The sequence below is a fragment of the Canis lupus genome, chromosome 5 (assembly GCF_048164855.1).
Source record: "Canis lupus baileyi chromosome 5, mCanLup2.hap1, whole genome shotgun sequence".
Classification (NCBI taxonomy): domain Eukaryota; kingdom Metazoa; phylum Chordata; class Mammalia; order Carnivora; family Canidae; genus Canis; species Canis lupus.
The window spans coordinates 31284938-31304595 of NC_132842.1; the positions used below are offsets into that span (position 1 = coordinate 31284938).

A 19658-nucleotide genomic window follows, 5' to 3' on the forward strand; every position below is an offset into this window, starting at 1 on the left:
AGGCCTACCACTGACTCACGATGGCATCTGCAGAGGCCCCAGCTCACACCCAAGTCTTCCCCCTTCCACGCCTGGAGGCCAGGGCGACGGGCAGCCCTCTTCCTGACATGGTAGCCTATCTCACTCGGACAGAAGGCCGGCTTCCTTCACACCTGCAGGGGCCGCAGGGCGCTCCCTCCCTCGCTGTCTGCCGCTGTGTCCAATCTCCGCCCGCTGACTCCACTGCGGCCCGTGGCCTCCCCGCTGTTCCTTGCGGCCGCCGGGCCTGTCCCAGGGCCTTTGCACTGATTGTTCTCTCCGCCAGGATGCTCTTCCTCCCGACAGCTGGCTGCGCACCCCTTTACCTCCTTCGTGTCCTCCCTCAGGTCACCTCCGTCATATACCTTCTCTGTCACCTCACCTAAGAATGCAACCCTGCTCAGCAATGCCTTTCTCTCTATTCTACTTTGTTTTCCTTTTAGCGCATATTCCTGATTAGCACACCATACACTTCACGGTTTTATGTTGTTTATTTCCCGTTTGCCTCATTGGAAACGTTAGATTCCTAGGGCAGGATTTTTAAAAATCTACTGTTTCCTTGAGTGATTAATCAGTGCTGGGTCAATGAATAATATGATCAAATGATAAAGAGGGAAAGGAAAAGGAGAGTGGAGAAGCAGGCAGTAATCCTTAGCAATTAGCATCAGTCGTTTTAATCAAGAATTAATTATTTAGTGATTTAGCACTATCTCAAAATTATTACTTTGTGTGTGTGTATATATATATATAGAGAGAGACTAGTATATATACTATTATATATATTATATACTATTATATTATATACTATATACTAATATATTATATACTATATTATATACTATGTAATACTATAATACTATACTATATATAGTATATATACTGTTATATATACCAGTCTCTCTCTCTCTCTATATATATATATATACACACAAAGTATAGAGAGACTAGTATATATAATAGTATATATATATATATATGATATATCTCAATATATATTGTATATATATATTGGATCTCTATATAAATGATATATCTCAATATATATATATCCTATATATATAGAGAGAGAGAGACAGAGATAGAGACAGAGACAGAGAGAGACAGAGAGAGAGTTAGTTTGCCTCCCTTGCTAAAATGAAACCCCCGATGAAGTGATTTATATCATAATCACTGCATCCATCCCTATATCTAATAATTTCTCACCGAGTAAAGGCATAGATGAATTACTTCTGAGTGCTTGAGAGAAACTGAACAACAGTGACGTTCTTATTGCCCTCCCCATCATCGCCTTGAAGTATTTGTTCCCGTTATGTATGAAACCCTAAGGGCATGGTTTTAAAAGAGGCAGAGTTCATTACTGCCCTCTTGGGAGTTTAAAGTAGCAACTCCAGGACCTTATCTCCTAAGTAGTAGAATAATACAATACCTTCAAAAATGCAACGTATTGTTTTAATTTTGTATATGTGTTCATGAGCACTGTGTACCATTTTTTACAATATGTTCATTATAGTCTCAAGTGGTAGTAGGTAGTAGTACCGGGTTATTGTAAAACTGGATGCTTTTGTCCTTGTCCATAAAAGAAAGTTCCATTAATTTTCATACTTAAGCCAGTTTAAAAGAAACCTCTCTTTACCCAGCCCAGAAACAGTTACTTGACTAAGTCTCTCTCTTCACCTTTTAGATTTGCTAATCATCCGGATTATCCATTTAATGACGAGGATTAACTGATTTCTTTGACTCTGGTTGATGATCAGCGAACAGCTCAAGGATGAGAAAGGATCTGACTTAGCCCATGTTACTTAGCCTGACACGTTGAAATGTAGCCTGAGTCCCCCGAATCTGGAAGTAAATGTCTCTAAACCCAGTCTTTCCCCCTCAAAGTCAATGGCAATACATTTCAAACAACCTAACCTATCAATGCCTTGGCTTTTTAGTCTGTTTTGCTTTTTCCTGTCACTGAGGTTGAAATGCTGTCCCTGTGAAGTGATCACAGGGATATAAATCTCTAAAAACAAACAAACAAACAAACAAACAAACAAACAAACAAGAAGGTAACCATTGAGTATACTTTCAAATTGCCAAAGTCTAGCTTTTTACTTGTCTCCAAGAATTTTTCTCTTTTGTTCTGTGAATTTACCACACTATACAATTTTATCAGGCCTTTAAAAGAGATCTGAAGCTTAATTAAAACTCAATACAAAAAAAAAAGGCCATGTTTCAATTAAAAAGTACTCATAATGCCAAGAACAAGGAGATTATCAAACTGGATGAAAAAGGATGAGCACCAGATGCACTGCACCAAGACGACCAAGATAGGAAAATTATCCGACCAAGGATTTTAAAGCAGTCATGGTGAACATGTTTCAACAAGCAATGACAACACATGTGGAACAAATGGAAAGCCACAGTTTCAGCGAAGAAATAGAAGATATAAAGAATCACAAAATGGAAATGTTAGAACTGGAAAACACAATAATCAAAGTGGCACCTAGGAGGGTAAAACGACATAAATCACCCAATGGGAACAAGAGAGAGAAAATGAGCTGGGGATAAAAAACAGGAACAGAGCCTGTGGACCTTGAACAATAACAAAAGCTCTAACATTCATGTGATCAGAGTAGGGGGGATGCAGAGATGTTGGTCAAAGGCACAACTTCTGTTATAAGTTCTGAGGATGTAATGTTCAGCATGTAATCATAGTTAATAATACCGTGCTGTAACACTGACATGTGCTTAAAGAATTGATCTTACGTGCTCTCACCAAAAAAAAAAAAGGGTGATGGGTGTATTAATTAACCTGATCGTGGGAATCATCTCCTAAAGTGTATGTTTATTAAATCACTAAGCTACTGGAAGTATAAATTTTCAAAAAACTTCACAGATATTGGAGAGTCCAAATTTCAAAAGTGATATAATTAGTAAAAGGGACTGAAAAATGAGTGCCAGGATTTATTAAGAACTTCCAAAGATTTGCTTTCTCCATTTGCATCAATGCATCTCTGTGAGGGATTTTCAGCTGCAGCTGCTTGCGATGAAGACTGTGTTTCAAATCAAACTGAGTTTATGATCAAAATTTCAAATTTCTGTATCACAAAGTATTGAATCAATAGTGACAAAAAATATATATATATATAAATGTAAAGCGTAGTTGAATCATTGCTTTGAAAAGAATGTAACCACAATAAATTAGTGGGAACAAAGAATTTGGACCATGATTAAAGTTCTTATTTTTCCATTTTTTATTTCATCTCTGGCTCAGTGTAAAGTTTTTTTTTCTATTTTTTTGGGGTATTTTATAATGTACACACTGGATTAATAAAGAAGTGTATTCATATAATACATAAATAAATATACATTGTTTGGGTGCAAGTTCAAAAACTGCTAGTAATAGTAGGGGTTCTACCAAAAAAGAGGGAGTCCACTGTTCAGAGGTCACGTTGCCGTGTGTGCACCAGACAAGAAACCAACACCGTCCTTTGTCAGGAAGGCTGCGCAAGCCCGGGGAGGCTGAGCAAACCCCTGTTCCTCTCTCCCTGTGGACCCGGTGGGAGCGTCAGTCCCACCCGACAGGTGCCGCACCCGCAGTGAGCCGGGGCAGGTGTCATACCCTCTGGGGGCTGGGGCAGGTGCCGCGCCCGGGGGAGCAGGCAGAGGTGCCGCCCCGCGGGGAGCCTGGAGAGGTGCTGCACCTGCGGGGAGCATGCAGAGGTGCCGCCCCCGGGGGAGCACGGAGAGGTGCTGCACCTGCGGGGAGCATGGAGAGGTGCTGCACCTGCGGGGGGCACGAGAGGTGCCGCCCCCGGGGGAGCACGGACAGGTGCTGCACCTGCAGGGAGCATGCAGAGGTGCCGCCCCCGGGGGAGCACGGAGAGGCCACATCCGCGGGGCGCGGCGGCAAGTGTCGCACCCACCGGGCAGGGGCAGGGGCAGGTGCCGCACCCACAGGCAGCCGCGGTCGGGACCAGGTGGTGGGCGGGGCGCACCTGGCGGGCGCCCCTGGGCCGCGGGGAAGGAGGCCCAGTCTCAGAAGCCAGGTAAACAAACAGGGCCCGGCCGCCTGTCCCCGTCGGGCCCCTTTGCTCCCAGCCGCCCCCGTGTGGCCCAGGCTCGGGAACTACCCCTCTCCCCCGGCCCCCCGCCCCCCTGAACCCCCGCCCCCCCGCCCCCCTGCGCCCCACCGCCCCCCGCAGCTGGCCCCTTCGCTCCTGCTCTTGCGGATCCAAGAAGAGCCCCCCCGGGAGCCAAAGATGGACCAGGCCGTCGGCTTCCCCCTGCAGCCCTGCTCGCTCCCACCCCCTCCCCCCACTACCCACGCGGGAGCCTCCGATCCACGGGCGGGGCAGGGGTGCCCTCTGCCGCCAGAGCCGCGGATGCGCGGGCGCCCGTCGCGGGGCGACCTGGAGAGGCTCCTGGGCTCCTCCAGGGGAGGGGAGGCCTGGGGTCCCTGCGGGGCAGGCCTGGGGCGTTGGCCTAGGCCCTCAGTCCCCGTCGCCCCCGAGCTCCCCGGGGCGCTCCTGGATATGCACAGAGCGAACCCGGGAGCCTCTGGCCCAGCTGCAGAGGCGCAGTGCTCCCCGCGGGCGCGCGTCCTCCCCCGGGCCGTGTGGGGCCCAGTGTTTCTCATCCTCGCTGGTTGCCGTGGTGTTGCTATTCCAAGTGTTTCTAGCAAAAACAACAACAACAACAACAACAACAACAACAAAAACCAACCACCAATCTGTAATAGTGTTTTCTATAGAATATAAAGTGATGGAGCTTACCTTTTGGTCCCTCCAGGCTCACCTGTGAATGGACATTGGTAAGAGTTGGAGTTTGAGGTGTGGGGATGAGAAGAAAGCCCCCTGCAGCCCGCAGTGCCTTTGCAAGGTCGGAGTCGTGGTGATAAGGATTCAGTGTAACATGTGGAAGTCATTTACATTAGGCCGGAGATCGATGACCGGCTGAAACTGGTCAAAATATTAAGTGAACGGTTGCACCAATGTACATCCGGTATATACGTTCGTGCATGTTTAATTTTTTGAAGATTTTATTTATTTACGGAGAGAGAGCATAAGTGGGGAGGAGGGGGTGGCTCCTCGCTGAGCTGGGAGCCTGATGTGACCCAGGACCTGGGGATCACGACCTGAGCGGAAGGCAGCTGCTTAACCACCTGAGCCCCCCAGGCGCCCCTACACTTTTTTAAAAAGCGAGTTACAAATTATGTATGCTATGTGGCAGGTTTTGTGAAGTGTTTATGCCCATTTATTAGACATGTTTTTTAAAGATTGATAGAAAAGTGAGCATGCAGTGGGGAGGGGCAGAGAGAGAGAGAGAGAAGCAGGTTCCTCGCTCACTAGGCGCAGAGCCCCACGACCTCACCACCCTCAGATCATGACCTGAGTCCAAACCAAGAGTCCCACGCTCAACCGACTGAGCCACCCAGGCGCCCCTATCTGCACGTCATAGACGTGGGCAAAGACCACAAGGATCCACTAGAAAGAGGAGTTTTCCTAGATATTGCTCTTTTAGGCCTTTTTTACTTTCTCTAGTTGAGCTTCTCTCAGTTCTTTGCATTGTGAATTTGGTTGAATTACTTTGTAACCCAGGAAAATTCTGTAAATGTTAATAAAAAGTACTATTAGCCAATTGTGTTGAATTTTTCTTACACTTGCAAACAGGGAGACGCCTGCCAATTAACTCATGAAAATGAGCCTTTTAAGTCTCTCATAATTTATAGCAGCTTTAACACGAGTGGCCCCAATAGTACTGAGGTGACCCCTCGTGAGATGAGCAACACAACACGTTGCCCTGAACGGGCCTGCGTGGATACGCTCCCTAATGCCCTTCCTTGTGCAGAGTGTGGACGGCCTGGGCACCGAGCGTCCTCTCTGAGCTGGGGTTTCCACATTGTGGAGAAGGAAAAACGCCTCTCTATTGACCTGAGACATCTCCAACTTTCAGCCCCGTGTTCTTTGGATGTGTCAAGGTAAGGATTTTGCTTTAAAATCAATGGGGGGGGGGGGGTGCTGGCCAGCACAGGGGAGCACAGGGGACGCGAGGCGGGCCCAGGGCTGCAGTGGGGCCGAGTGACAGATACAGAGACTCATCATGCCATGGTCTCAACTCTTGTATTTATCTAAATATTTCCATAATACAATCTTTTTTTTTGAGAGTGTAGGCCACATTGTCTTGTAAAATCCCATCACACTGTGCTCAAAAGACTGAGGGTTCTCTGTGGAGAGGATCACCCTCTCCCTTTCCATCACGGAGACCATCTGAACCGTATGAATTTCTCAGGGAGCTCAGCTGCTGTTCCAGGCGGAAATCCACCGGAATCAAGCCTCGTCCGTCCCCTCCCCTCCCTGGCAGCCCAGGGCAGAGGCTGGTGGTTCGGGCCTCGTGGATCTGTCTGCCCAGGCAGGAGGAGGAAGCAGGAAGCCAGGCTCAGAAGTATATGTTGAAAGGATAGTCCTTGTGGTTTGCAGCTCTGAAAAAAACAGGAAAACAAATAAAAAATTAGAAATGCTTATTCTCTTTAAGAGAAACATTCTAAGAGACACAGTTGTGTACTTTCAAGGTCCCCAATGTGCCAAATTAGTCTTTGGATTCGCTCAGGGGCACAGCCTCAAACAGAAAAGACTTAGGAGTTATGAGAAGCCTTAATTAACCTAAAACGTATATAATCAACACCGATTCAGGAACCAATCCCCTTATTTTGAAAGGAAGTAAAGGAGACGTATTTACATGGGTAACGTGCACAGCCGCAAGTTCCTGTTCAGGCCGAGGATGTCATTCATATCCTGTTCTGATAATTTAAAGTCGAACACCTGCAGCCAATACAGACGTTCATGGCAAAGTCAGGTCAGGGAGCACTTCGTGGAGCATGTGCTACCTGCCAAGTGTCGTGCCAGGCCTGTCGGGGACACCAAGCGGAGGGCGAACGGTGCCTGTGGCCCCCGGGTCTTCCCCAGAGCCTTGGCCTTCCCACACACATGTGGGCCTTGGCCTTGGCCTGCCGCTGGCTGCCTCGGGGCTGGCTGGGAGCCCCTGGAAAGTCGGGGGGGGGTACTGCACTCACCCCCTGGGAGTACGGGACACCCTGGGATAGTGAAGGGGTGCAGCAAAGCTTTCCCACTGCTCAAAAAAAAAAAAGAAAAAACAAAAAACCCAAAACCATTTGTGCCTCCCACCCTACCAGCTAGGAGGACGCTCGTCCCCGGGACCAGCCACTCCGACAGTGTTCAGAATGCAGGGTCCTCTTTGCATCTGTTCCCTCTGAAGCAGAGCTCTAAGCTGCACCGTCCCTGCCCCGCCCACCCTTTGGCTCCTAACATACTTGAGCACTATGACCCGCTCCAGAAATAGGAGCTTTTCTCCCAGGAGGGCTGACCCTGGTTGCAGCCGAGGGGCTGGGAGAGAAGGTGGAGTGGCCTCGGGCCCAGCCTCTGCCCACAGGAGAGGCCCCACCACAGCCCAGGGGAAGCCAGGGATTCGGAGTCCCCAGCAGCTCTGGCTGGAGAGGGGCGGGGGCCCGGGAGGCGGGGTGGCTGGGCTCAGTTCTGGTGGGGTCGGCGGGCAGGTGCCCGGCTGTTCTCGCCTCCCTGCTCCCTGTCTCAGCTCCCAGGCTGGGCACTGTCACACCCTCGGGTTCCTCGGGCTGTGGCCACAGCTTCACCCTGCGCGCCCGCCACGTCACAGCCAGCAGGGCCCGTGCGTGAGGTGGCCGGACCCCCGCTAGCTGCATGTGTTCCCAAGCCCTCCACCTAAAAGAAGAGAAGCACTTTCCTGGATATTCTCAATAATCCGCTTGGGGGTGACTGATTTGGGAATCACGATCACATTCCTCTGGATCTGAAATCGGAGCAAAATCTGCAGGAATGAAAAAAAAAAGTCTAATATCAGACACAGGGAGGAGATTCCACGGAGTTGGTGGTTTCTCACGCAGTTTACAGCGTATCGTACAGTGAAAAAGTCCAAAAGTCAGGGGCAGCTTTTAATCACAAAGCTTTTCTGTTCCAAAGTCTTTTAGGAACCCACACCAGTATTTTCTGGAAGCTTTTTCCAATGTGTGTGCAATGACCGCCACCGGCCCGCGGAGACTCCTGTGACTTAATGATCCCACGGATGCACCCAACACCTCGACCCTGGACGTCAGAGCAAGGAAGCCGGTGGGAAGGCCTTTCCTGTTCCACTCGCTGGTGCGCGGGGTGGGGCCCAGCACATGCTGGTGAAGCGTGGGGGCCTGGCCAGGGGCTCCTGTCCTCCGTCCTTGCCCGGTCCGGCCCCCAGAGGAAGCAGGCCCGCCCAGCCCCTCCTACCTGTGCCGGGGACTTGTTGTGCTTCTGCGCCACCCTCTGGATCACAGGGTCATCCAGCAGGTCTACGCCCTCACTAGAGAGAGCAGGGCCAGGCAGGAGGTTAGGTTAGGGGGTTAGCAGGTCCAGCGTGCATGCTCCTGGCTTTGAAAACCCCACTACTTCCTCCAGAGGGCAAAACCTAGATTTATTTTCGTCTGATCGCTACATCTGCTCGCTGCGGGGACGGTAAATGAGACAGAAGCGCTCCCCACCCCGACCCCACCGGCTGACACTTCCCAGGAGACAGCTGGACACGCTGCTGCTCTTGGTGGATACGTGGTGTTTCCTCGAGGACGAGGTGGCACCATCGGAGGGCCCATGGCCTGGTGTGACGTCTATGGGCTGTCTGACCTCGCTCACCATAGGGCCTGGAGCGGCGCCTAAACTGCTGCTGCTGCTGCTGGCAATCTCAGAAAGCTCAACTCGGGTGCCCACACGAGCCTGAGCCCGGGAACACGCGGAAGGTCTAGTGCGGAGACCCTGGGCTACGGCCTGGCGCCACCCCTGGGCCCGCGTCCCGCAGGGAGAGGCCCTAACCACTCCGGAGAGGCGTTTCCTCGGCCAGCACTCCTTAAGCGGCTCTACAGACAGTGCTCAGAGCCTCCTGAAGGAACTGACCAGCTGATCTCACCTGCCGCGGGCCCAGCACTCAGCTGGTTCCCTGCCCTGGGCGGCCCTGGGACCCCACGCTCATCTGCATGACACGACCTGGCCTTCCAGCAACTACCGTGTTCAGACACCTGTGCCTACCTCCCACGGCAGACACACACACACACACACACACACACACACACACAGGTATTTAGAGTCAAATGCTTCCAGCCCTCCAGGGCCCCTGGTCTGTCCCAGGCACTGAGCCAGGGGTGGAGGAGAGTCACAAATCACACGCTGTCCCTGCACTCGAGCAGCTCTGACAAGTGGGGACAGGAATTAATGACAAGACAGTGAGACGAGGGCTATGGACAAAACCGGGATACAGGGAGTGAGTGTGGGGGGCTTCCTGGAGGAGGTGACACAGAATTAAACCGTGTATCAGAAATCAGAGTTAACCAGATTTAAAAAGAAAAAAAAGGGTCCGAGCAAGATCTCAAGGTAAAGAGAACAGTACGTGAGAGGCACAGAGCCCGGAAAGACGGCGCTCCTTCCCGGGAGCCCCGTGTGGTGTCAAGTGCTGGGCGAGCACGCTTGTTGGGGGAAGAACCGAGGCCAGAAGCACGCAGAGGCCAGACCAGTGGGACTTCGAGGCCAAGCCAAGAACGGAAGGGTTTTCCAGCAGGAAGGTGACCTGATCCTACTGAGCCGCCCCGTCTGGTACCGCGGGGACAGTGGGTGGGAAGCGGGCAAGCCCGGCCCGAGCCAGGAGGCTGCGGGAACTAGCGAGAATTAGCGGGGAGAGTGCCCGCTTAACTACGGCAGGGGTGGCGGGAACACAGATCGAGAGACAGACCCCGGCCCTGCGGCAGAATGGCCTGGAGGACGTTCAGGTGTCTGGTCCGGGTGGTGCGAGCGGCCAAGGGGGCTCGTTAGCTTAGCAGGTGGAGGGAGCACGGCACACGGCTGGGGTTGGGGGGAGGAGGCCGGGCGAGCCTCCCCTTCCTTCAGAGAGCCCCTGCCAACCACCCGAATTCTTCCCTGCTAGAGCCCCACGCGCCACCACCCGTGACGCACCCCTACCTGGAACCGCCGAGGGGCCGGTACGCGGTCACGGACACCTGTCTGGACTGGCAAAACCCGATGAGCTCCTTCTGGGTGAGATACGGGTGGCACTCGATCTACAGAGAGAGTCACAGCTTACCAGGGGGATTGGGACCGACAGGCCACCAGGAAACAGGGCATGCGCTCACGGTCGGCTCTGCCCCCGAGGAGCCGCGGGCCCGTTCCCAGGCGCAGGCCTCCGCTGCCGTGGGGTGACAGGCCCCTGGGAACGGGCAGGAGGGCCCCCACGCTCCCCGGGCGCTCCGACGGCCCCTGCCCGGTGAGGTGCCCCCTCTGGGCCTGTATTTCCGCTCCAGCCCGTGGCGCTCTCCTGCCTCACGTGGGGACAGTGGCTGCTCTGTGGGTGGCAGCCAGGGAGCTTCCAGAAGGCAGAGGCTGTTTTGCTTCCTGCTCTGGGTGCTGACCGCTTGAGCAGGCTCACCTGCGGAGACTCGCCGAGCGATGCCCTTTCCTGTACCCACGTGATAGGAAGGGTATTTTTTTTTTTTTAAGATTTTATTTATTTATTCCTGAGAGACATGGAGAGAGAGGCAGAGACCCAAGCAGAGGGAGAAGCAAGCTCCATGCAGGGAGCCTGATGCGGGACTTGATCCCGGGACCCCGGGGTCACGCCCTGAGCAGAAGGCTCAACAGCTGAGCCACCCAGGTGCCCCAGAAATTTGTTGTAAAAAAAGGAACCTGATGCTCTATTCTTAACGTCCCCAAACCAGAAACTACCCAAGGGCCCATCCACGCCAGAATGGGTAACTACCCTGTGCTGTATTTACATCATGGAATGCCACGCAGAGATCGGAACGGTGGACGACCACACGTGAACGTGGACGCATCTGACAACTATACTGTGGAAAGCCAGACGCAGCAGAGTACGTCACGCGTCACTTCATCGACTACGTTCAAAAGCGGCTGGTGCCGTCAGTAATCGGCACAGCGGCTGCCCTTGGCGGGCGGCGGTCACACTGTTTCTGTGTCTGGATGCCGGGCACGGAGTGCGCCGAGGCTCAGTGGAAGTCATCGAGTCCCAGGGTCATGTGCGCGCTTTGTGGACGTCCGTGACGCTGTGCAACCGTTCAGGTAAAGTGAAGTACTGCAAAAATGCCCTTTGCTCATGAGCCAGCCCGGTGCACGGAAGGCCTGGGCAGCACCGTGGGTGAAGGAGGACGGCTCGCCAGGACCTTCTGCTGCCTCTACACAGAGCAAACCCAGCTCCGCCCGCGCCCTGCCTCCCCAGGGCACCTGCCGTCCCGCAGGCTCTCCTGCCTCGGCGCCCGATCCCGGCTGACCTGCTCCCAACAGCACCGCTCTGCAGCCCCGGGAGGGGAAGGCCCAACTTGCAACCCCCCTCCTCCCGTTCCCAGCTTACTCACGCGGACGGGGCAGCTGCAGAGCCAGCTGTTCAAGCCTCACCTGGTTAGTGATTGGCTTGAATCTCAAGTTGGGTTTGTTCAAAAGTCTGTCGAGCTGCTTGTGGTTGAAGTTTGACACCCCGATGGCTTTCACCAGCCCCATGACCACCAGGTCCTCCATGGCCTAGAGAGAACACAGGGTCCCGCGGATGCTCCACGCCCCGCACGCCTCTACACACTGTGCTGAGCCCACTCCACCCACCCCAGACTTCTGCGGATCCCATCCAACGTCCCACGGGCGTTTCTGCCCCCAGCGCCTACTCCACTTCCACCTCTCCCCGGCTGGGGGGCCTGGGGCACGTGTTTATGACCCACGGAGCCTCAACGTCCCCACCTGCAAAGTGGGGACAAGCCTGTCCTTGCCACAGGATTGTCTTAAGATTCCATCCAACAACACGCACCTAGCATTCAGCTCAGGGCCCAAATCTCCCGAACGCGCGGCACGTTAGGTATTGTTACTCCTCTTACTCTACCTGCTGATGCGGTGTCTGTGAGCACGTGCGATGCTGACCGTTGGCTTGCCTCCCTCTCTACCCAGGTTATGGACCTCCTGAGCACCATGAGGTGCCATCATTGTCCTGCTGGCCCTCTGCTCGAGGCGGAGCATGGCCCGGTGCAGGGGACGGGGGCGGCATAAGTCCCGAGTGGCCACGGGCAGGCGGCCAGTGAGCAGACACCAGCTCCTGCCTGCACGCTGCAGCAGCATCCAGAACCCCACTCGTGCTGCCGAGACCGCCCGGACTCTAACCCACGACTTTCCAGAGAGGCAGTGCCCTGGGACAGAAAGGGCTGGGGACCCCCGGACACTGGCCCTGATAGCCCAGGCCCCGCTGCTAATCCCTTTCGCTGATTCCCGTTTAAAAGAAATGGAGGGAGAGGGTGGCCTGGGGGGTGCGCTTCCCCATCTGTGTGCCCCTCACCCTGCCCGGTCCTCCAAGGCCGGCTCCCACTCCTCTCCCTGAACTCAGTGTGAACTCGCCTGCTTCCCACGCCTCTACCCCACATCAGTGTGCAATATCACACGCGCTGGGTCAGCCGAGGCCGGCGGGGAACCCCCCCTCCCGCACTCGCTGCTGTACTTGAGGCCTCCTCCCCCCTTTCCGTCCGGGCTCCAGCAGCAGCCTGCAGAGTTGCATCCCATCCCTCCAGCTTCTCTGAGCGGTTACCGATAAGCCGTTGGCAACTACAGAAGAGCCTGATGGGGCCCCACCGGGTAATGGAGAAATGGATTCTTAAGTTTTATTTCTATCCTCTTCTTTGTTTCCGTCATGACCACGCGCTGTTTCCTAATCAAGAAACAAGCGGACACTGAGAGTACCGGAGGCCTGCCCTAGTTGTCGCTCAGATGGATGTGTTGGCGAGAGGAGGCAGCCCGAGCTATGGAAGCAGGCGGCCGCTGAGTCAGGTGTGCACCCCCGTTCATGCTGCACACCCGTGCGTTGGGCACGCAGCCGGCGTACCTGAACCAGCAAGCTCGCGATCCCCCGCCAGCCGAAGGCTCACCTCCCAGGTGTCCAGGAAGTCCGTGTCACTGGCTATGACCATGCCGCTGCGGTCCAGGGGCACATCTTCTTCCCCGGACTGTGAGACAGAGGAGGGAGCCAATGGGGAACTGCGGGCAAGTAAACGTGCGCGTGCGGCCCACACGGCCCGGGGACCCCGGCCCTGCTGCTGGCCCAAGCTCTCTGCGCCACCCGACGGCCGTGAGCAGGAAGCCGGTGCCTCCGGGACGTTACCTTGAAGCCCATGGGCCAGTGCATGAGGTAGAGGTCCAGGTAGTCCAGGTTCAGGGCTGTGAGACTCCTGGTGCATGCCGCCTTCACCAGCGACTTCTTGTGGCTGGTGCACCAGAGCTGCCGGCGGGAGGAAGGACGCCCGTGTTAGCACCACAGCTGCCCCTGCGCCCCACGATTCCAGCAGCAGGAAGGTGGACAACATCCGCGACTAGGCGGCAATCAACACAAGGTGGTGACGTCGGCCTCGGATGCTCCCTTGGGGACGGATCTCCAAAACGGGGCCCCTGCTGCCTGAGTCCCGCTGGAAGGAAGTTGGCAGCACGGGGAACGATTTGTGGGAGGGCCGCCTGCTTACAGGGATCCGCTGGGACCAGATGAAAATCAACCCAAATGCCTGCAAGCAGAAGGGCGGGCGCGAACCGTCCAACTCGCTCACTGGGTCTCCCGTTAAGTTGGCGCCGGCTGGGAAGGCCGCGTGGCCGCGGGTGAGGTGGGGCGGGTGTCCAGCTGCCCTGTCCTGACCTGGATACTTCCAGCCCCGCCCCTGGATCTGCTTCCCGTTACTTCCCGCTCCGTGTCGTAGTGACCGCGACGAGGCCGGTCTGGGGCCTCTGACACAGCAAGAGAAGACAGATAACATGTTCCAGAAAGAAGACTGGAAGATAGGAAGAGAACACTGAAACAACACCCAGAAACACTGGGTATTGACAAAGGCAGGAAAACACAAAAAAGGGAGGAATATACTGTGAATAAATAACGGTGCCCTCTAGACGGTGAGCACACAGAGTGATTTCTGTAAAAAACTTGCATTTCCACCACTTTTCCAAATGTCAAGGGCGAGGAGCACACCTGCCCTGCCGGCTCTGCTGCACCCCGGAGAAACCTGTGCCTGGGTTTGGGGGCTGGCCCGGCAACCCTGCAGCCAGCGCCCTCCTGGACCAGCAGGGGAGCAATTTGAACCCCGCCAGGGACACACTGAGGCCTCTCCAGCTCTCCGGGACCTGATGAGTCGCAGAGTCACGCAGGACAGTGACGCTACTACAGGAGCAGCAGTGCGTCCTGCAGCTATGGACATTGGGCCTGGAAAGTACTCGAGATGACCAGATCCCGAGCCTGGATTTACACACAAGGACGCCGTGAGCCCGTGCCACCCAGTGACTGCCCAGTGCCTCGGAGCTCGGGGACACCCGGCGTGAGGGCCGGGGCTCTGGCCTCACGGTCCTGACACCCCGCGTCAGAGTCAACAGCTAGGGCGCTCTGGACTGCGCGCTGCCCGCGTCTGCCCCTCGGCGGCCCGCACGGCTGTCCCCTGCGCCTCCCATCTCCCAAGTCCGGGCCTCCCTCCTCTTCTGCCCACACGGTGGCCAGGGTCTCCGGCCTCCTGAACAAATGCACCTGTCTTTCCTTTTTTTTTTTAAAAAAAAGATTTTATCCATTTATTCATGAGAGACACAGAGAGAGAGGCGGACACACAGAGGGAGAAGCAGGCTCCACGCAGGGAGCCCGATGTGGGACTCGATCCTGGGACCCTGGGGTCACGTCCTGAGCCAAAGGCAGACTTTCAGTTGCCGAGCCCCCCAGGTGTCCCCGCACCTCTCGGTGGCTGCAATTGCCTGATCCGACACAAGTCTCGCTGCTCCAACATATGAGCTCCCTACTTAAACACCTGCAACGGTGCTCCTCTGTGGGGAACAAGAGCGAGCCCCTGATTCACAGGTAGCTGGGCCCCCGGGATGCAGCCTGTCCCCCGCTGCAGCCTCATTTCCTGGTCCAGGAACGCCAAGCATCTTCCAGGTCCCTGTACCTGTCCCCACCGCGTGCTCTGCCCACGTGTCCCCTCTGCTTGTCACGCAGTCCCGGGCACCTTCCCCTGCACCAGTCCCAGCACATGCGTCCTGCTCAGCTCCCCGAGGCCCAGAAAACCCTCCACACGCTAGGTCGGCTTTCCTGCCCCCCAAGCCCTGCGGGGTCTACACTGGGGTCTACACCCTCCGACGTCCTACCTTACTGACGATAAACAGGTCCTCCCGCCTCACCACGCCCTCCGTGATCTTGCTGTGGATCCCGGCTCCAACCTCGCTCTCATTGTGGTACAAGTAAGCGCAGTCGAAGTGCCGATATCCCGCGTCGATGGCCACTTTCACGGCCTCGGCCACCTCCCCTGGGGCCGCCTGCAAAAGGAGCGTGACAGAGATCCCTGGGTGGCGCAGCGGTTTAGCGCCTGCCTTTGGCCCAGGGCGTGATCCTGGAGACCCGGGATCGAATCCCACGTCGGGCTCCCAGTGCATGGAGCCTGCTTCTCCCTCTGCCTATGTCTCTGCCTCTCTCTCTCTCACTGTGTGCCTATCATAAATAAATAAAAAAAAAAAAAAAAAAAAAAAAAAAAAAAAAAAAAGGAGCGTGACAGAAGGAACCCTCGCACTCAGGACACGGCCGCTGCTCCCCCGCACCTGGGTCAGGTCCCCGCACCCGCGCCAGCGTGGGCCGGCCCTGCGATCAGGGCCCGTGGGAGTCAGGGCGGCTCCCAAGCCTCTAAGTTCCAGCTCCTCGGCTTGTTTGGGGAAAACTCTGTAGGTATTTTTGGTGCCTGCAAATCAGGGAGCCACATCCTCTGCTGTGCCTCCTGAACCAGCAGAGGAATAAAGACACGGAGGAGGCATCACAATAGTAAAGGAGACACAAGAAGGTGCAGATTCAGCCTCTACCCGGGAAGACCAGAAGGCCAAGGGGAAAGGCAAACAGGGGTACACTCGCTTGAAGATAGCCCACCCCCCGCGGAGGAGCTCCCCAAACCCACAGGCACAGTAGGGCTTTCATCAGAAAAACGCTCCCTGTGGACGGGGCTGCTCAACAAGCAAAGGGGCTGAAGCAGAGGAAGGAGCCCGGGGAGGGCTCACGACGTCCACCGGGCATCCCCAAGGGCTTCGTGATTCTCAGAGCACCTGCTCGCTTGACCTTCACGGAACCCCCTGCGCCAGGTCTTCACTCACGAGCAGCATTCAGAGGCGCTGAGAGCTAATGAAGCAGCATCCACCCCAAGTCGGGAACGAACCACCAAGAAATGAGAAGGGGAGGGAAAATGTGAGAACAAGAATGAACATCCAATAAAGACACGGAGGAGAAGATCAACAAAGCCAGAGCTAGGTCTCTGAAAAACCTTAGTAAGGTGGACAAACTTCTGATGAGACTGACAGCACCAAATTTTTTTTTTTAATGACCTCAATGAAAAACAGCCATACAGATTAAACTGAGACCCAAAATCGCAGAAAATATTATCGGTCACTACAAACTGACAATTTGCAGAGATGAAAAGACTGGGAGAAATCCCTAGAGAAACTTACTCGAGAAGAAGTAAAAGCCGAATTGTCCTATAATTATCTTTCTTTTTTTAAATGAAGCAATTCGTTGAACACACACAGAGTTCTACGTTTTCAAGGATGAGATCATCCCAAGTTGATACTAAATCTTTCATAGAAAAGGAAAAGAATATTCCCAACTCATTCCACCAGACCAGCATAACCCTGGCATCCAAAGCAGACAAAAATATTAGTAGGACAGTCACCATGGATCTTGCTCATCGATCGTTGCAAAAATCCTAAGTAAAATAACAGCAAAGTGGATGCAACAATATACTACGGAAAAAGAACATACCACAGCCACACTGAGTTTATCTGACATGGCCAAGGACGGCTTGATATCAGAAAATCCATAATAATTTACCACATGAACAGATTAAAAAAATACACGTTGTCAATCAATATTGGATAAGATTCAACATCCATTTCTGATTCCAACTCTCAGTAAACTAAGAAAAAAGAAAACTCTTTAACCTGGTAAAGAATACCCACACTTAAAACAACCACAACAACAGCAAAAAAAAAAAAAAAAAAAAAAAAATCAAGAACAAAAACAAACGAAAAACCCTAGGGGCAGACATCATTGTAAACCTGTTAAGTATCAGAAACATTCCCTTTAAAATCCAGAACAAAACAAGAAAGTCCTTGGTAATGGAGGTCCTAGCCATCACAAGCAGCTCAGAAATAGCAATTTGAGACTGGAGGATCAGAAAAAAGGGAATGAAAGTAGCGTTGTTTGCAGACGGGAGGATCATTTATGTAGAAAACCCAAATGAATCTATAGGTGAATTAAGAGAACAACAGGACAATTCAGCAGAGTGGCTGGAAATGTGATGAATATACCAAAGAAGACTGTTCTTTTTTTAAAAAACAACAACAACAAAAAAAAAAAACTAGGCCCACACCTAATATGAGGTTCCAACTTCTGACCCTGAGGTCAGAGTCCTATGGTCCATCAACTGAGCCAGACAGACGGCCCCGGGGAAGACTATTTTCCTATGCATCAACAGTGAATGAGCTGAAGACATAATTTCAGAGAAGTTTCATTTCCAATAGTATCACAGAGCGTCCAGTATCCAGGACTAAATCCCCCAAATGAAGGGTCTGCTCTCTCCAGGGAAAGCTGTATGTAGAACCAGACGAAGAGACACTGACAGACACAATCTATCTAGGACAATGTATTAACAGAGAAATAGACTATGCTTGTAGAAGGCCGGGTTTAATACAAAAAAGTCAGTTCTCTCCAGGTTGATCCATGGATTTAATGTGATCCCACAGACTCCGAATGAACTATCTTCCTCCCCCCCGCCCCCAAGGCCATCTTGAACCTGGGGTGTCCTTGTGCTTCACTGGGGTGAACAGAATGCAGCCAGAGAGGTTTCCAGCCTAGGCTTCAGGGCGCCCTGTGCATTTCCCTGGCTCCCTCGGGACCTCAGCCACCATCACCCAGTGGATACCCCAGGATAGCCTGCTTGAGGCTGAGAGTTCGGTGCAGCCACAAGGATTAGCCCCAGGGGGTCCGACCCAGGCACGGGACAGGGCTGCCCAGCTGAGCACCCTGCATGCAGCCGAGCACCCTGCATGCAGCCGTCAGGACCCACATGCTGCCCTAGGCCACTGCGTCTCTGTGATTGTCACTGAGGCCGCTCTTGGGGGCCAGCAGAGAATCCATAGTAGTGCTGTGACCTGACTGCACAAACGCGAGACTCTGCGTGGTGGTCAGGAAGGGGCGAACGGGGCCGACCCAGCTCTGTGCACCTGGGGTCCAGCAACACCAGAGAGGAATGGTTTGGCCCCCGAAGCAGGCTTTTTTTTTTTTTTAATTTTGTTGTTGTTGGTTTTTTTTGCAGGTTTCCTAGCGCTGGTTGCTGTGCAGAGGGCGGTGCAGCAAAGGCAGGCGGGGAAGTCGAGGCACGGAGCCCTGCGGAGCGCTGGCTGCGCGCGCACACAGCCCGAGGCGGGGCCGCGGAGCCCCAGCAACCGTGCAAGTCGCACCCCAGGTATGCAGGAGCCGGAGAGCACCTCGCAGGATTATACCTGGGTGATGCTAAGCCCTCCGCAGCCGGCCCCTCCCATGATAAAACGCGGGGTCCAACAGGTGCCAGCAGGTGCGCAGGGGCGTGTGATGCGGCGCGGCCCCCACCCCAGGGCGGCGGGTGGCCCCGCGGGCCTCGCAGGGGAGGCCGCCTCACCTTCCAGGTGCCCAGGCCCACGGCCGGGATGCGCTCCATCCTCCCGCCGCCGCCGCCGCGCAACTGCCGGGCTCGCGGCCGCAGCTCCCGAGGGGCGCGGGGGGCGGGGCCGGAGCGGCGGCCCTGATTGGCTGGCGGCCGGGGACACGCCCACCCCCTGGGAGCCCGGGCGGCGATGTGCGCACGCGCCGGCCTGCGCGCTCCTGGAGCCTCGGGGACTGGGAGGGTGGGAGGGAGGGAGGAGCGGGGAGAGGCCCGGCCGCGGGGAGGCGGGACGAGGGGCTGGTGTTCCCGGTTCCGGGGACCGCAGGGCTGGGCCAGGCCCCGGCTCCCGGCGCTGGAGCCCGGGTAGGGACTCCCTCCAGCAGGGAGAGGGAAGGCCTTGCTCCCCTGCAACCTGACGTGCTTGGGGCGGGCATCCCGAGGCCCCCGGGCTCCTCGAGGTCCGTCGGCCTCGGGGCTCCGTCGGTGACACACCTGGCTGGGTCCAGTAAATGCTTTCTACTCCCTGGGGTCCCGGCAGCAGGACCTGCGGGGTGCAGAATGGGGCACAGCACTGCCTGCTGCACCCCACCCCGCCCCACCCCGCCCCGGGGCCGAGGACCAGCCTCCCGGCTGGCGCCGCAGGTGGAAGGGGGCGGAGTCCCGGGATCGAGTCCCACGTCTGGCTCCCTGCATGGAGCCTGCTTCTCCCTCTGCCTGTGTCTCTGCCTCTCTCTCTCTCTCTCTCTCTCCCCTTCTCTGTGTCTCTCATGAATAAATAAATACAATCTTAAAAAAAAAAAGTTTCCATTTCCCTAACCTCTAATGTGGCTGGTCCTGTTTTCACAACCTTATATCTTATATTTTCTGTGGCAAAATGGGTATTCAAGTCTTTCACTCGTTTTGAATTGGATTGTTT

At 54.7% G+C, this 19658-nt stretch overlaps 2 protein-coding genes across 6 annotated transcripts in view; one reads left to right on the plus strand and one right to left on the minus strand.

The window, feature by feature from the left end:
- Positions 1-3265, plus strand: part of LOC140633436 (estradiol 17 beta-dehydrogenase 5-like) — a 29943-nt gene extending 26678 nt beyond the window's left edge. For all 5 annotated transcript variants that reach the window (XM_072825937.1, XM_072825936.1, XM_072825935.1 and 2 more), the window contains one exon: positions 1700-3265. In XM_072825937.1, the coding sequence (XP_072682038.1) occupies positions 1700-1742 (43 nt within the window). In that variant the 3' untranslated portion in view covers positions 1743-3265. The remainder of the gene's footprint in view (positions 1-1699) is intronic.
- Positions 3266-6106: 2841 nt separating this feature from the next.
- AKR1E2 (aldo-keto reductase family 1 member E2) lies at positions 6107-18856 on the minus strand. Its single transcript, XM_072825940.1, has 10 exons — positions 18758-18856; positions 15213-15380; positions 13210-13326; positions 12977-13054; positions 11475-11597; positions 10029-10126; positions 8316-8388; positions 7782-7866; positions 6742-6823; positions 6107-6484 (listed from the first exon to the last, which is right to left on the minus strand). Exons 1-10 carry the CDS (start codon positions 18794-18796, stop codon positions 6442-6444), a joined length of 906 nt encoding a protein of 301 aa, XP_072682041.1. The 5' UTR covers positions 18797-18856; the 3' UTR covers positions 6107-6441.
- Positions 18857-19658: the final 802 nt, after the last annotated feature.

Excerpts from the sequence above, each read along its gene's own strand:
- AKR1E2 (XM_072825940.1), bottom strand. The coding sequence starts at position 18,796 with ATGGAGCGCATCCCGGCCGTGGGCCTGGGCACCTGGAAG. Across the intron at positions 10,127-11,474 it reads TCAAGCCAATCACTAACCAG|ATCGAGTGCCACCCGTATCT; the intron begins GTGAGGCTTGAA and ends CTCTCTCTGTAG. Across the intron at positions 6,824-7,781 it reads GATTATTGAGAATATCCAGG|TGTTCGACTTTAAATTATCA; the intron begins AAAGTGCTTCTC and ends ATTGGCTGCAGG.